This window comes from Triticum aestivum, chromosome 3B, assembly GCF_018294505.1.
Source record: "Triticum aestivum cultivar Chinese Spring chromosome 3B, IWGSC CS RefSeq v2.1, whole genome shotgun sequence".
Classification (NCBI taxonomy): Eukaryota; Viridiplantae; Streptophyta; class Magnoliopsida; order Poales; family Poaceae; genus Triticum; species Triticum aestivum.
Genome location: NC_057801.1, coordinates 788314752 through 788332306, shown reverse-complemented (window position 1 = coordinate 788332306; position 17555 = coordinate 788314752). Strand labels below are relative to the sequence as shown.

Genomic DNA, 17555 nt, shown 5'->3' with positions numbered 1-17555 from the left:
GTTACGACGGTAACGAACAAACGGGAGTCAGCAAGGCGGCACAAGACGCCGCGGTGGCTTGGCCGACGACCACGGGGCGGCCGGACGGGGACGGGGACGGGAGCGGAGCCGAAGTGGGGCACGCCACCGGAGCGGCAGGCGTTGGGGGCCCTACCTACCCAAGGCAGACGGACACGCCGGAGAGACAGGTGCAACGGCACACCCATCCGTCCGCCCAACCAAGCAGGGCCATGAGGCCCAACTACCCGTCGTCCCCGCCTAGACCACACCCCCCACCTGCCCCGCCCCACCCCACCCCCAACTCCTCCATGAATGCACGCATTTCATCGCCCCAACCACAACGCAGCAGCAGCCCCAGCAGCAGCAGCGGCCTCGGCGACGCGGCGCGCATTTATAGCACGCAATCCCTCGTTGCCTCCGCCGCCGCCGCTGCCTGCCTGCCTGCGTCTCCTGGATCTCCATCTGTCCGCGCCGCGGCATTCCGTCGAACGGCTTCGCGGCGCGCCTCCGGGCGGACTCGCGGTATGCTCCCCGTCACCCCCCTGCCCTTGCTGCGCCCCTGCTTCTGCTCGCGTCGCGTCCTCCGATTTCTGCTGCCTCCGCCTATGCGCGCGGGCGATTGACTGGGCCGGACCCGCCATGGACTCGTGCTTGACCCGCCCGTGCCCCGGTGCGCGCTAGCCTCTCCGCCCACGCCGGCCTCAAATCGACCGCGGTTCCGCTGCCCCCAGGCCCCAATCCGAGCAGCGCAGCGCAGGGCCTCCCTGCTGATTCTAAGCGGCACGGAACCAGATACCACCGCTTTCCCGTGCGCGCGCGCGGCGTGAGATTCCGAGTGCTCCAGCTAGTTCCTACACGCGGAGCGGACGCGAGGCGAGATCCTGCTAGCAGTCGACCCGTGCCGTCGCCGGATTGGCGGGTTCGCGCCGTCTGGCATTACGTCGAGCGGGTGGTGGGCGTGCGCGACTGGCCGGGTTTTGGGTATACTTGTTGCTTACTTCCTTGTGCTGAATGTCGGAATTCAAGTCCAGTTCCCTCTTTACTTCCTTGTGCTGGCCTGCTTCAACGTTTTTTCACGTATTTTTAACGTGATCTGTTGTGTGGTCTTGCTGGCTGTTGACTATCAGCTCACTGCTGCTAATTGTGCACTTTCCCGTGGCACTGTTGCTGGAGGAATTTCCCGATTTAGGTAGTCGTTAATTAGTGCCACCATGTTGTTGTTTTCTGTACCATTTTAGCATCTGGTACAGAAAAAGGGCACACACATGCCAAACCGAAAAGAAACATCCCAGTGCTGCAATTCTACGCTAATCGGGCATAAATGATTGATGCGCTAACAGACGGACTTGTTCTTTTGCTTTTCCCAGTGCTGCAATTCTACGCTAATCGGACATAAATGATTGATGCGCTAACAGACAGACTTGTTCTTTTGCTTTTCCCAGTGCTGAAGGTCGGAGGGGGCAATAATGGTGGAATCTGACCAGATAAACGGGACGCCCAACAGGATGTCCTCGGTCGAAGAGTTCTGTAAAGCGCTCGGGGGCGACTCGCCGATACACAGCGTGCTGGTTGCCAACAATGGGATGGCTGCGGTCAAGTTCATGCGCAGCATCCGCACCTGGGCCTTGGAGACCTTTGGGAACGAGAAGGCCATTCTCTTGGTGGCTATGGCGACTCCAGAGGACCTCAGGATTAATGCGGAGCACATAAGAATCGCCGACCAGTTCTTAGAAGTTCCTGGTGGGACGAATAGTAACAACTATGCAAATGTACAGCTCATAGTGGAGGTTAGTGCAGTTGATCATCCTTTTTCACCTAGTACTTATGGATTACCATGTTCATTATGCTGGAGACTTGACTACAGTTATTAATGTCTGCAATTCACCTGCATGTGTCATGTCGCAGATAGCAGAGAGAACTCGGGTTTCTGCAGTTTGGCCTGGCTGGGGTCATGCTTCTGAGAACCCAGAACTTCCAGATGCGCTCATGGAAAAGGGAATCATTTTTCTTGGGCCACCGTCAGCCGCGATGGGGGCACTAGGTGATAAGATTGGTTCTTCTCTTATCGCACAAGCAGCAGGAGTTCCAACTCTTCCATGGAGCGGGTCACATGTATGTATACCTTGTCATATTTCTTTATGGTTTTTCTCCTGTGTTTTTCTCTCCAGCACTGCATATTTCTCGAAACTAAATCAATACGCGCTGTAGGTGAAAGTTCCGCAAGAAACCTGCCACTCAATACCTGAGGAGATCTATAAGAAAGCTTGTGTTTCAACTACAGACGAAGCAGTCGCTAGTTGTCAGGTGGTGGGGTATCCTGCAATGATCAAGGCATCATGGGGTGGGGGTGGTAAAGGAATAAGGAAGGTTGGTATTCTTTTCATCTTTTTAATTTATCTCTACCACAGTTATATGGAATGCTCTACTCGCAACAATTACATGTAAATTTCCACTGTCCATTTAAAATGAAGTCCAAGTTTTCTGCAAATATTGTATGTTAACCAAAGATGTTTTTTATGTCATCAAATGGTTTTATAGGTACACAATGATGATGAGGTCAGAGCATTGTTTAAGCAAGTGCAAGGAGAAGTCCCCGGATCGCCTATATTTATTATGAAGGTGGCATCTCAGGTGATACGTGATAAACTGATAACAGCTATTATTTTCTGTTGTATCTTTCTGTTACTCATGTTCAGTATTCAGCGAGTGCATCTTCTGTACTGATATAGTTCATTTAGCTAAAATCTTGCCTTTCTGTTCTTTCATTGTAGAGTCGACATCTAGAGGTTCAATTGCTCTGTGACAAGCATGGCAACGTGGCAGCACTGCACAGTCGAGACTGTAGTGTTCAAAGAAGGCATCAAAAGGTTAGTTATTCTCCTGAAGCATTGGGCTGTTCAATATCAGTTTTGTTGGAATTAGTCTCAGCCAAACATTTGTGTAGTGAGTACTGGTAGAAGTTCTACAGCTTCAGGGAATAAAAACTTCATTGGACGATGTAGCAATCATATAGTACTGTTTAGCAAAGTGCAAAATGTTGCAGGAGCTATACAAAATTTATGTCTTAGCATTTTCTTAAATGACATCATTTATTACTGTTAGTTATACACTTATACTTATATTGTACTAAATAGTTTAATGTTGCATTTTGAATTCAAGAACAAACTTTTTCTTCCAGATATATATGTGTCGCACTTGGAAGTTTTTGAGCTCAGAATATTGAAAAGTCTAGTGACTGTATTACAGATTATTTTATAACCACAAAAATTTAACTAATGCAAGACAGATAATAGCAGAGAAGTCTTAGCAAAATTATATATCTTTTACTTCTCACCATATATATACTTGTGAAACAGATCATTGAGGAGGGACCAATTACAGTTGCTCCTCCAGAAACAATTAAAGAGCTTGAGCAGGCGGCAAGGCGACTAGCTAAATGTGTGCAATATCAGGGTGCTGCTACAGTGGAATATCTGTACAGCATGGAAACAGGCGAATACTATTTCCTGGAGCTTAATCCAAGGTTGCAGGTAGAACACCCTGTGACCGAATGGATTGCTGAAATAAACTTACCTGCATCTCAAGTTGTAGTAGGAATGGGCATACCACTCTACAACATTCCAGGTAGGCCAGTTGTCCAACTTGATGGTTGATGATATTATCTCTTTCCCCCCCACACTAATCAATATAAGGATAACTGCAGAGATCAGACGCTTTTATGGAATAGAACATGGAGGTGGCTATCATGCTTGGAAGGAAATATCAGCTGTTGCAACTAAATTTGATTTGGACAAAGCACAGTCTGTAAAGCCAAAAGGTCATTGTGTAGCAGTTAGAGTTACTAGCGAGGATCCAGATGATGGGTTTAAGCCTACCAGTGGAAGAGTAGAAGAGCTGAACTTTAAAAGTAAACCCAATGTTTGGGCCTATTTCTCCGTTAAGGCAAGTTTGCATCCATGCATAATGATCTTCGATACCACATGACATGTCACAACAGCTGCAGCTTATCATTACCCTTGAGTTTTCCTGTTTCTTATGTCGATAAATTTCCTGGTTAAAAACTGTATATTGTGCGGCAAACCTAACCTGAATCATCATTTTTTTTTTCAGTCCGGAGGTGCAATTCACGAGTTCTCTGATTCCCAGTTTGGTAAGTGATGTGCGTAAATTTCTGTTTCCTCATGTATCTCGTGATGATGCTTCTCTTAAACAGCATGACTTTTTTCGCAGGTCATGTTTTTGCTTTTGGGGAATCTAGGTCATTGGCAATAGCCAATATGGTACTTGGGTTAAAAGAGATCCAAATTCGTGGAGAGATACGCACTAATGTTGACTACACTGTGGATCTCTTGAATGTAAGATAACCCCACAGTAAACATGTTCTCTGATTACATGGTACATTTATTAAGAAAAACATGGTACATTTTGTGTGTAATTTGTGTTCAAAATTTTCATATCTCCAGGCTGCAGAGTACCGAGAAAATAAGATTCACACTGGTTGGCTAGACAGCAGAATAGCTATGCGCGTTAGAGCAGAGAGGCCCCCATGGTACCTTTCAGTTGTTGGTGGAGCTCTATATGTATGGTTTCTTTTTCTGGAGAACTATGATTTATTAGGTGGTTATGAGTTTTCATACAAGATCCATTTTCCATCCTCAAATACTGTGTTTCTTATATTTCAGGAAGCATCAAGCAGGAGCTCGAGTGTTGTAACCGATTATGTTGGTTATCTCAGTAAAGGTCAAATACCACCAAAGGTACAGACTATATGATGAATATTCTTACTGTTGGTATTCCAATTTCTATATGAATAAAACTGTCTAACTTCTTTCCGTCCACAGCACATCTCTCTTGTCAATTTGACTGTAACACTGAATATAGATGGGAGCAAATATACGGTAATTATCTGTAATTTTCTCTTTAGTCTTATCCATGCCATACCCATCTAATCCAGTTGGTATCCTTGTCACATCTGCTAATGATTATTTTCTTCTGCAGATTGAGACAGTACGAGGTGGACCCCGTAGCTACAAATTAAGAATTAATGAATCAGAGGTTGAAGCAGAGATACATTCTCTGCGAGATGGCGGACTCTTAATGCAGGTAAATATATCTACCACACTATAAGTTCTTATACAAGTGCAATCTATCTAATTTTCTTTTTATTTGGAAATGGTCTGATCAATCTTTAATTGTGAATTTTCTAGTTGGATGGAAACAGTCATGTAATTTACGCCGAGACAGAAGCTGCTGGCACGCGCCTTCTAATCAATGGGAGAACATGCTTATTACAGGTGAATATAGCTAGATGTGTATTCTCCTCTTGGTTCCTACGTAATATAGGGGTTGTTTCAGTTGTAACTGTGGCTGCAAATTGTATGGAAATACATAAATTAATTGTGTCCTCTGAATGATATATTACAGAAAGAGCACGATCCTTCCAGGTTGTTGGCTGATACACCGTGCAAACTTCTTCGGTTTTTGGTCGCGGATGGTTCTCATGTGGTTGCTGATACGCCATATGCCGAGGTGGAGGTCATGAAAATGTGCATGCCGCTGTTACTACCGGCCTCTGGTGTCATTCACTTTGTCATGCCTGAGGGTCAGGCCATGCAGGTTCCAACCCCCCGCCCCTCTGTTTGCAGCAGCACTAGATGTACATTATAGAGTACTTCTTGGTTCATGCTTGTAATATACGTGCATCTTTTAAATAGTAACTGGAATGTCTGTCTTTGTGCAGGCGAGTGATCTGATAGCAAGGTTGGATCTTGATGACCCATCTTCTGTGAGAAGAGCTGAACCATTTCATGGCACCTTTCCAAAACTTGGACCTCCTACTGCTATTTCTGGCAAAGTTCACCAAAAGTTTGCTGCAAGTGTGAATTCTTCCCACATGATCCTTGCAGGATATGAACATAACATCAATCATGTAAGGCATATGTCAGTGTATACTTGTTCTTCCACTTTTGTTCTCCCTTGTCTATCACATTGCCATGGGAAAACGGAGCATGAGTTCTTCTACAGAGAGAAACTAACCTCTTAATTGTGACAAACTATACCATCTTTCTTCAATCAATAAGTTCCTGACTGTACCTTTTCTTTCAGGTTGTACAAGATTTGCTAAACTGCCTAGACAGCCCTGAGCTCCCTTTCCTACAGTGGCAAGAACTCATGTCCGTTTTGGCAACCCGACTCCCGAAAGATCTTAGGAATGAGGTGATTAAGTATTCAAGTTATATATTTTTATCTTAGATGTTATTATTCCATTTTTCATTTTGGCTGCATATCAAATGGATATCTAATTTGCCTGTTCTCAGTTGGATGCTAAGTACAAGGAGTATGAGTTGAATGCTGACTTCCGGAAGAGCAAGGATTTCCCTGCCAAGTTGCTAAGGGGAGTCATTGAGGTCAGTTTGAGACTGTTACTTGGCATCCCTTCCTTTTTTATGTGTCATGTTGTTTCCTTACAAAGTCATCATTGCAGGCTAATCTTGCATACTGTTCCGAGAAAGATAGGGTTACTAGTGAGAGGCTTGTAGAGCCACTTATGAGCCTGGTCAAGTCATATGAGGGTGGAAGAGAAAGCCATGCTCGTGCGGTTGTCAAGTCTCTGTTTGAGGAGTATTTATCTGTTGAAGAGCTCTTCAGCGATGACATTCAGGTAACTATTTATAATTGCTTGGAATGGTTTGATCGATGAAAACTTTCTCACCAAAATGTGCTAAACCTTTGTGCTTTTTTGCTTTATCTCCTCAGTCTGATGTGATAGAACGTCTACGACTTCAACATGCAAAAGACCTTGAGAAGGTCGTATATATTGTGTTTTCCCACCAGGTAACATCTTTTATTGTGCAATCTGTTCATTTACTTGATATGCAAAAGCTTTTGTGCTGACAATGTGTGTTCTTTTGAAGGGTGTGAAAAGTAAAAATAAATTAATACTTCGGCTTATGGAAGCATTGGTCTATCCAAATCCATCTGCGTACAGGGACCAGTTGATTCGCTTTTCTGCCCTTAACCATACAGCATACTCTGGGGTAAAATTGAGTTTGGATGATCCGCACCTATTTATTTTGCACATGGTAGTCTAAAAAAATAAAATAAATTTATTGTAATTGATGCAGCTGGCGCTTAAAGCAAGTCAACTTCTTGAGCACACTAAATTGAGTGAACTCCGCACAAGCATAGCAAGAAGCCTTTCAGAGCTGGAGATGTTTACTGAGGAAGGAGAGCGGATTTCAACACCCAGGAGGAAGATGGCTATCAATGAAAGGATGGAAGATTTAGTATGTGCCCCGGTTGCAGTTGAAGACGCCCTTGTGGCTTTGTTTGATCACAGTGATCCTACACTTCAACGGAGAGTTGTTGAGACATACATACGCAGATTGTATCAGGTACCACTGAATTTATTTACTACACTCTTGATACAACTGGAACATTAACAAATTTATGCCGGCTAACTCACAATCATCTTCCAGCATTATCTTGTAAGGGGCAGTGTCCGGATGCAATGGCACAGGTCTGGTCTAATTGCTTTATGGGAATTCTCTGAGGAACATATTGAACAAAGAAATGGGCAATCTGCGTCACTTCTAAAGCCACAAGTAGAGGATCCAATTGGCAGGCGATGGGGTGTAATGGTTGTAATCAAGTCTCTTCAGCTTCTGTCAACTGCAATTGAAGCTGCATTAAAGGAGACTTCACATTACGGAGCAGGTGTTGGAAGTGTCTCAAATGGCAATCCTATAAATTCTAACAGTAGCAACATGCTGCATATTGCTTTGGTTGGTATCAACAATCAGATGAGCACTCTTCAAGACAGGTTTGTTTACACTCTATTCTTATGTGATTTGTTGTTATTGCAGAGAAGACGAGTGTGATTCTATGAACTGGTTGTTAATTTCATGATTTTTTTAGTTACCTCTTCCACTCTGTTTTCTCTTTATAGTGGTGATGAGGATCAAGCGCAAGAAAGGATCAACAAACTCTCCAAGATTTTGAAGGATAACACTATAACATCACATCTCAATGATGCTGGTGTTAGGGTTGTCAGCTGCATTATCCAAAGAGATGAAGGGCGTTCACCAATGCGCCACTCCTTCAAATGGTCGTCTGACAAGTTATATTATGAGGAGGACCCGATGCTCCGCCATGTGGAACCTCCTTTGTCCACCTTCCTTGAATTGGTATGCAGCTTTTATTTTGGCTTATGTTCCTTTCAATAATACCATTACCTCTAACAGTTTATCTGTAAATACAGGACAAAGTGAATTTAGAAGGTTACAATGACGCGAAATACACCCCATCACGTGATCGCCAGTGGCACATGTACACACTAGTAAAGAACAAGAAAGATCCGAGATCAAATGACCAAAGGATGTTTCTTCGTACCATAGTCAGACAGCCAAGTGTGACCAATGGGTTTTTGTTTGGAAGTATTGATAATGAAGTTCAAGCCTCATCATCATTCACATCTAACAGCATACTCAGATCATTGATGGCAGCGCTAGAAGAAATAGAGTTGCGTGCTCACAGTGAGACTGGGATGTCAGGCCACTCCCACATGTATCTGTGCATAATGAGAGAACAGCGGTTGTTTGATCTAATTCCATCTTCAAGGTCAGCCAAAATTTATTTATGTTCTCCACAAAATATATTGCATTAAATGTGTTCATAGATGTTCACTTGGTTTTTGCTTCTCATTATGTTAGGATGACGAATGAAGTTGGTCAAGATGAGAAGACAGCATGCACATTATTGAAGCATATGGTTATGAATATATATGAGCATGTTGGTGTCAGGATGCATCGCCTTTCCGTGTGCCAGTGGGAAGTGAAGCTATGGTTGGATTGTGATGGGCAGGCTAATGGTGCTTGGAGAGTTGTTGTTACCAGTGTAACTGGGCATACCTGCACTGTTGATGTAAGTTACCTTAGCTATTGCACATCTATGCGAGCATTATCATCTACAGTTCCGCAAATATTACCTTTGATGGATAAAGCCCCACAGACCATCGAATATGATTTTGTTAGCTTATCTAGTTGGTGAATAGAAAATGCTCATCACTCCCATTATGAATGTAAATGGGTAATCTCCAAACTGTTGCTTTTAGAGGTTCTATTAAACACTACTTAAAAGGACTTCTAAGTAGTAGGTACCATTTTCTCTTTATTGCTCTTATGCTTGAATTCTTTTGACTTTCAGATTTACCGAGAAGTGGAGGACCCCAATACACATCAGCTTTTCTACCGCTCTGCCACACCCACAGCTGGTCCTTTGCATGGCATTGCATTGCATGAGCCATACAAACCTTTGGATGCTATTGACCTGAAACGTGCCGCTGCTAGGAAAAATGAAACCACATACTGCTATGATTTCCCATTGGTGAGTTGGCTGCATCTCTTTCTTTTTTTCTCTACAATTGGTTAACATGATTGACCAGATCAACTGAGATTGGTAATAATACTCTGTCCGCAGGCATTTGAAACAGCATTGAAGAAGTCATGGGAATCTGGTATTTCACATGTTGCAGAATCTAATGAGCATAACCAGCGGTATGCTGAAGTGACAGAGCTTATATTTGCTGATTCAACTGGATCATGGGGTACTCCTTTGGTTCCAGTTGAGCGTCCTCCAGGTAGCAACAATTTTGGTGTTGTTGCTTGGAACATGAAGCTGTCCACACCAGAATTTCCAGGCGGCCGGGAGATTATAGTTGTTGCAAATGATGTGACATTTAAAGCTGGGTCTTTTGGTCCTAGAGAAGATGCATTCTTTGACGCTGTCACCAATCTTGCTTGTGAGAGGAAAATTCCTCTAATTTACTTGTCAGCAACTGCTGGTGCTAGGCTTGGTGTAGCAGAGGAAATAAAGGCGTGCTTCCATGTTGGATGGTCTGATGACCAGAGCCCTGAACGTGGTTTTCACTACATTTACCTCACTGAACAAGATTATTCACGTCTAAGCTCTTCAGTTATAGCCCATGAGCTAAAAGTACCGGAAAGCGGAGAAACCAGATGGGTTGTTGATACCATTGTTGGGAAAGAGGACGGACTTGGTTGTGAGAATCTACATGGAAGTGGTGCCATTGCCAGTGCCTACTCTAAGGCATACAGAGAGACCTTTACTCTGACATTTGTGACTGGGCGAGCTATTGGAATTGGGGCCTATCTTGCTCGGTTAGGAATGCGGTGTATACAACGTCTTGATCAACCAATTATTTTGACTGGGTATTCTGCACTGAACAAGCTCCTGGGGCGCGAGGTTTATAGCTCTCAGATGCAACTTGGCGGCCCCAAAATCATGGCTACAAATGGAGTTGTCCATCTCACTGTGTCAGATGATCTTGAAGGTGTTTCTGCTATCTTGAAATGGCTCAGCTATGTTCCTCCCTATGTTGGCGGCCCTCTTCCTATTGTGAAATCTCTTGATCCACCAGAGAGACCTGTAACATATTTCCCTGAGAATTCATGTGATGCCCGTGCCGCCATCTGTGGCATTCAGGACACTCAAGGAGGCAAGTGGTTGGATGGTATGTTTGACAGAGAAAGCTTTGTGGAAACATTAGAAGGATGGGCCAAAACTGTTATTACTGGAAGGGCAAAGCTGGGTGGGATTCCAGTTGGTATCATAGCTGTGGAAACCGAGACAGTGATGCAAGTAATCCCTGCTGACCCTGGTCAGCTTGATTCTGCCGAGCGTGTAGTCCCTCAAGCGGGACAGGTGTGGTTCCCAGATTCGGCCGCAAAAACGGCCCAGGCACTGCTGGATTTCAACCGTGAAGAGCTCCCGTTGTTCATACTTGCTAACTGGAGAGGCTTTTCTGGTGGGCAAAGGGATCTGTTTGAAGGAATCCTTCAGGCTGGTTCTATGATTGTTGAGAATCTGAGGACGTACAAGCAGCCTGCTTTTGTGTACATACCAAAGGCTGGAGAGCTGCGTGGAGGTGCATGGGTTGTGGTGGACAGCAAGATCAATCCGGAGCACATTGAGATGTATGCCGAGAGGACTGCGAGAGGGAATGTCCTTGAGGCACCAGGACTCATTGAGATCAAATTCAAGCCAAATGAATTGGAAGAGAGTATGCTAAGGCTGGACCCTGAGTTGATCAGCCTCAATGCTAAACTCCTCAAAGAAACTAGTGCTAGCCCTAGCCCTTGGGAAACGGCGGCGGCGGCGGAGACCATCAGGAGGAGCATGGCTGCTCGGAGGAAGCAGCTGATGCCCATATATACTCAGGTTGCCACCCGGTTTGCTGAGTTGCACGACACCTCCGCAAGAATGGCTGCCAAAGGCGTGATCAGTAAGGTGGTGGACTGGGAGGAGTCCCGGGCCTTCTTCTACAGGAGACTGCGAAGGAGGCTTGCCGAGGACTCGCTCGCCAAACAAGTCAGAGAAGCCGCCGGCGAGCAGCAGATGCCCACTCACAGATCAGCCTTGGAGTGCATCAGGAAATGGTACCTGGCCTCTCAAGGAGGAGACGGCGAGAAGTGGGGCGATGATGAAGCCTTCTTCACCTGGAAAGATGATCCTGACAAGTATGGCAAGTATCTTGAGGAGCTGAAAGCCGAGAGAGCGTCTACACTGCTGTCGCATCTCGCTGAAACCTCGGACGCCAAGGCCTTGCCCAACGGTCTCTCGCTCCTCCTCAGCAAAGTAAGTTTCTTTTGCTTATTAGTATTTGTTTGTTCTTGTATACATTTCCTAATAAGTTTCTTTTGCTTCTTCTTTTCTTTGTTCTTGTATAGTTTTCCTAATTAAATTCTTTCTGTCCCTAAGTTCATCTCCCTGATACATACATTTGATTGATTGTACAGATGGATCCTGCAAAGAGGGAGCAGGTTATGGATGGCCTCAGGCAGCTTCTTGGTTGATTACTGGCCCGCGCCCTTTGATAACGCATCCATTCAGCCAGCATAAATCGGCCTTGCTTGTTGCCACCAAGCAAGTCCTGTCTATGGTGGACTGGGTACCAGTGGAACAAGCAAATTTTACTTGCGTGGCGAGCTACAGGAGGGGGAGGATTTTCAGCGGAAGAAAACTGAAACACATTGTTTGCACATAGGTAGGAGGCATCTCATCTCAGGACAATCTGTATGTTTATTGTCATTACAGATAGGTACACACAAAGCATATGTATGCTGGATAGATATTCGGTGTGAGTTGTTGCAATGCAAGATTCATCATCTTAATTTACGAGATACGATGTGATGATCGGTCGATGTGGTAGTTGTAGTTTCCTCAGTGGCAGGGAATGCCGAGTTTCCTTACGCTGCAGTTATGTGATATGTAAACCCTGAGAACTTTGGGGTGATATGATGGACGTTTTATCAGTTTCATGAGAAATGAAATTGGGGGCCGAGGCCCCTTACATCAGTTTTTTTTCTTCTAAAATTCATGTATGTATGGATTGTTTGTTCTTCATTGAGAACAGAGTGATTATCTTTCTTTCAATTCTTTTGAGCTGCTGGCTGTGCAAAAACGTCTGCGGTTAAAATAAAGCTGTTGAAAAAGTTGCAGTCTACAGTAGTTCTTTTCAGCTTCCAGAGATGGCCATTCTACAGCTTTTTATCTTGAGCCAAGTGCTCTTCACTCTGTTTTTCGTTGCAATATTCAGTTTCGAGACAGGTTTCAACACGTTTGCCTTTGATCTCCACGGCTTGCAATCTGCGGGAATCCAGCACGGGAACGAATGTAAGACGACGCCGTGGCAAATAAACTGGGGGATTTCTCAAGAACAGAGAGCAGAGCGCGCGGCCTGAATCTCTGAACTTCTCATGAACCAAGACAACACCGGCGGAATACGACCTCGGCGCCATCAACCTCACGGCCGGTGCTGTCCCCGACGTCGAATGCCACCGTCCTCGGCGCCGTCACCGGGTGGAACACCACCGCCGTCGAGCGCACCCGCCTTTTGCTATCTAGTCCGTCCGACCCACTCCCTATCTATCATCATGTCAGAAATACAGTCAAACTGTCTGCATCCAACGCCCATTGTTTACCCCCTGTGCAGCTGCGCTACGCGCCAATGGCAAACATAATAAACTGCTTCCCCTTCGTCGACAATGTCGAATCACGCCCTGAATGGTCCAACGGCGGATTCTTGTCGACTCCGGCACCCTACACCAATAACCATATGCCAAAAGCTCCACGGTAAACGGCAGACGACACAAGGACGCAGAGGAGGTGGGCACAGTCGATGGCCGCGCAACGCTCCGGCGCGGCGGGCGTGGCCGCCGGAGCCGGCGACGACGACGCGGACCGAGCCCGGCTGCGCCAGCTCGGCTACAGGCAGGAGCTCAAGCGCGGCCTCGGCGTGGTCTCCAACTTCGCCTTCTCCTTCTCCATCATCTGCGTGATGGCCGGCGTCACCACCACGTACAACGCCGGGCTGAGGTACGGCGGGCCGGCGTCCATGACCCTCGGCTGGCTGGTGGTGGCCTTCTTCAACGGCTGCGTGGCGCTGTCCATGGCGGAGATCTGCTCGGCGTACCCGACCTCCGGCGGGCTCTACTACTGGAGCGCCAAGCTCGCCGGCGAGGAGTGGGCGCCTCTTGCTTCCTGGATCACGGGCTGGTGTGTGACTGTGCTGTGTACTCTTCTCAGTTGAGATTTTTTGATTGATCGTTTTTACAAGACTATTTTCAGATTATTGACATGGAGTTATGGATACTAGTCAATATGATACTAGTACATGATTTGGTAGTTTGGTCCACGATATGTCTCAAGTTTTTTCTTTTTAAATATATAAAATATCAATCAATCCACATGGCATCCTTTAGTTCGTAGGATATATGAATATCATAGGAATAAGAAAATCATAGGGAGTGAGATGACATCTATCTCAATTACTATATGAAAAGAGATATCATTTGCATACAATAGGATTTTTTCCATCGAGTCTGGGCTAATGTTTTTTTCCTTTTTCTTTGGGGCATTCTTTGGTTTGCAAGAATCTCACTGGAATTCTAGGATAGGATTCTCGTAGGAACTTTTTCCTTTAGAGGCCTTTGGTTCATAGGAACGGATTCCTATTCCTATGTAGGATTAGTTTCTATCCTCCACATTTCAAAAAAAAATAAACATAAACCTAGACTCGATGAAAAAATTCCTATGATGTGAATCAAATGACATCTCTTTTCCTAATCTACTTATAGGATTCGAGATACATGTCATCCCATTTCCTACAAGTTTCCTATTCTTATGATAATCCTATCCCATGAACCAAAGGAGGCCTGAAATGTGAAAGGATTGGTTCCTACCCTAGAATAGCTAGGAATCCAATTCCTACAAACCAAAAGGCTCCAAAGGAATTTTTTCCTACAAAATTCTTGTAAACCAACAGAGGCCTATATCTTACAATATTGAATGGCCATCCCCCCCCCCCCCCCCCCCACACACACACACACACACAGACACCTTCTCGCTGGCAGCCCCCCTCCCCCTCATTCCAACCCGTCAACCTCAGAATCCCCTCCACTGGCGACACCGCTGCCGCGTTGTCCCTGGCTCGGCCTTGAATCTACACCTCCCATTCTCCCCCGAATCATCTGACCCGCATTCAAAATGCAGACAACCTACATATAGGAAACACGATATTGAATTGCATGTCCATTCAAAAGCTTGGGCTGATGTGATATGGTTCAACAAACAATAGTCCTTATTTATTTCTATGTTACTAGCTCCGATCAACGTTGGTGGTTATGTTATATCTTATATTCCATTTTACCTTTTGCAGGTTCAACCTTGTGGGGCAGGTATGCTCAAACATGTTGGTGGTATATTTGGTTCAAAGCGGATATGGTGCACCCACATGACAAACTTCCTAACAATCCGGTCTCCTGTCTAAAATCTTCCAGTGGGCTCTCACCACCAGCACAGACTTCTCGTTGGCGCAGCTCGTCCAAGTGATCATCTTGCTTGGCACCGGTGGAGCCAACGGCGGTGGCTACATGGCCTCCAAGTACGTTGTTCTGGCCATCCACGGCTCCCTCCTCGTCCTGCACGGGCTCATCAACAGCCTCCCCATACGGTGGTTGTCCTGGTTCGGCCACCTCGGTGCATTTTGGAACACAGCAGGTATATAATCATTATGAGGGTTACGGCATTTGGCATCAATCGATGCAGAGGTCGAGAGGGTCTTTTTTCCTTCTTCAGAAGATGCATTTGGAAATATGACTATGTGATTACCGATCAACTTATTTTTTGCGCGAAAACTTCCGATCTATTCATCAACTGTCAAGGTAGTACAAAAAACACTAGAAGTAAAAATTACATCCAGGTCTGTAGACCACCTAGCGACGACTACAATCTCTGGAGCGAGCCGAAGGCGCGCCGCCGTCATCGCCCCTCCCTCGTCGGAGCCGGGCAAACATTGTTGTAGTAGACAGTCGGGAAGTCAACTCATTGTTCTTGAACATAGCATATGTTAATGTTAGGTGCCTTTGCCCTGGTGATCATGATTCCGGTTGTTGCCAAGGAAAGAGCGAGTGTTGAGTTCATCTTTACACATTTCAACACGGACAATGGCATGGGGATCCATGGCAAGGCCTACATTTTAGCGTTGGGGCTTCTAACGAGCCAATACTCGTTGCTCGGCTATGATGCATCGGCTCACATGGTACACATCTCCTCCTGTCCCAATTCTGGTAGCTACTCATGTTGATGGTTATTTGTCTTATCTGCTTGCGCATATATATGTGCTCGAGTGCAGTTATATCGCCTCAATGAAACATTTGGGTCAACAAAGCTCACATTATCGGGAATAAATGTGCAGATTGAGGAAACAAAGAACGCGGACTGGAGTGGACCGATCGGGATCATCATGTCTGTTGCTCTCTCGACCGTGTTTGGTTGGATCTTCCTTGTAGCTCTAACATCCATCGTGACGAACATACCATACCTGCTAGACCCCGGCAATGATGCTGCCGGGTACGCCGTTGCGCAAGCGCTTTACACCGCCTTTCACCGGAGGTATGGCAGTGGGGTCGGAGGGCTCGTCTGCATAGGCATCGTCGCGTTCGGCATCTTCCTGGCGGGTGTTGCATGTGTCGCCAGTAATTCAAGGTTTGATAGTGATTCAACCACCACATAGCAATCTGACATATTAGTGTTGATATTTCTTGTTTCCAAATGATTCAATATCAAAGTTAAGTTTCTCTATATTTTTATGCTGAATCTAATGAAGCTAATTTGGTCTTGTAGTTGTTGATATTTTACGATAAACTTGGTCAAACTTTATATCTTTTATTTATGACAAATCCATAATATTTGGAACCTAATGACTATTTGCTAAGTTGCTATCACATTTCCATATAGGATGGGCTATGCTTTCTCGAGGGACAAGGCGATGCCGTTCTCGCAGGTGTGGCACCGGGTGAGCAGGAACGAGGTACCTCTCAATGTTGTGTGGCTCTGTGTGGTTGTCGCCTTCATAATGGCTCTCACGGTGCGTAATACCTCTGCCATCTCGACCTCGACCCGAAGCACCAAACCTTTACAACACGAACGTGTGATTCGTGTCAAGGACATGCTATCACATAAAATTTCACGTTCCTATTTTTGTGTGTGTTTCTTGTCTTCGGATGCAGTCTCTCGGAAGCCAGGTGGCATTCCAAGCAATGGTGTCGATTGCGACACTAGGGCAGTACATCTCCTACGTGCTGCCCATCTTCTTCCGTGTGACGACGGCCCGGAGGTCATTCAGCCCAGGGCCATTCCACCTAGGGAGGTACAGCATTGTCATCGGCTGGGCAGCAGTCCTCTGGGTGGCCTTGCTCACTGTGCTCTTCTCGTTGCCTGTGGCGTACCCAATCGCCAAGGACAACTTCAACTACACGCCCGTGGCCGTCGGTGGTGTGCTACTGCTCAGTGTCGGCTCATGGGTGTTCCATGCCCGGTCCTGGTTCAAAGGACCCATCGTAAATGTTGACATGTAGAATTTTGTGCCTTGTAAACTTTAGTTTATTTGATGATATGTGGTTGATGGGTTTACACATGGAGCTGTATTACCAAGAAGGCTCTTTAGGTAGGTTGGTCGTTGGGACAATTTGGCATTTTTCGACAAAGGTGGATTTTATTGGCTGAAAATGGAGCATCTACAGGATACATAATATAATGAGTATACACTCGACCTCTGCATAGTTAGAATACACACAACCAACACGAACACACACACACAAAATACGCTAGCAAAATAGCAAAGTCACATAAGACCAAAACTATGCATAGGCGACAAAAAAAACTCAAAGCGATTGGATCCGCGATAGGGAAACTATAACAATGATCATATCCGCACCAACCATCTCATGACATCACACAAACGACGATGTTTTTCAACAACAACGCCTTCAGTAAGGGAGCAGCGCTCGAGCGCCTCCATCACCGGATCCAACCACTCAAGGCCAGTTTCTAGGGTGTGAATTAGTAGAGGCGCGGACGTACGTAGCATGTACACATACGCACAACTAGGGTGCAAGAAAGTAAATACAGCCATGTACGTACATACGGGCGGGGTCTCGAACGCCTACTCGCGCATATGTACGGCCAAGGCTCAT

At 45.7% G+C, this 17555-nt stretch overlaps 2 protein-coding genes across 2 annotated transcripts; both read left to right on the top strand.

Moving 5' to 3' along the window:
• The first annotated feature begins 254 nt into the window (after positions 1 to 254).
• LOC542885 (acetyl-CoA carboxylase 1) lies at positions 255 to 12375 on the top strand. The gene is made up of 30 exons (XM_044495985.1): positions 255 to 522; positions 1443 to 1787; positions 1906 to 2112; positions 2209 to 2367; positions 2539 to 2631; positions 2772 to 2867; positions 3357 to 3624; positions 3704 to 3942; positions 4111 to 4150; positions 4231 to 4355; positions 4464 to 4580; positions 4683 to 4757; positions 4842 to 4898; positions 4999 to 5103; positions 5208 to 5294; positions 5425 to 5616; positions 5741 to 5929; positions 6106 to 6216; positions 6318 to 6407; positions 6485 to 6661; positions 6757 to 6834; positions 6915 to 7037; positions 7125 to 7394; positions 7479 to 7822; positions 7949 to 8186; positions 8261 to 8619; positions 8712 to 8922; positions 9205 to 9384; positions 9478 to 11655; positions 11817 to 12375. Exons 2-30 carry the CDS (start codon positions 1467 to 1469, stop codon positions 11871 to 11873), a joined length of 6786 nt encoding a protein of 2261 aa, XP_044351920.1. The 5' UTR covers positions 255 to 522; positions 1443 to 1466; the 3' UTR covers positions 11874 to 12375.
• A 779-nt stretch (positions 12376 to 13154) lies between these two features.
• LOC123072436 (amino-acid permease BAT1 homolog) lies at positions 13155 to 16937 on the top strand. Its single transcript, XM_044495986.1, has 7 exons — positions 13155 to 13575; positions 14738 to 14756; positions 14859 to 15078; positions 15438 to 15619; positions 15776 to 16065; positions 16318 to 16447; positions 16590 to 16937. Exons 1-7 carry the CDS (start codon positions 13199 to 13201, stop codon positions 16935 to 16937), a joined length of 1566 nt encoding a protein of 521 aa, XP_044351921.1. The 5' UTR covers positions 13155 to 13198.
• The last annotated feature ends 618 nt before the right edge of the window (positions 16938 to 17555 follow it).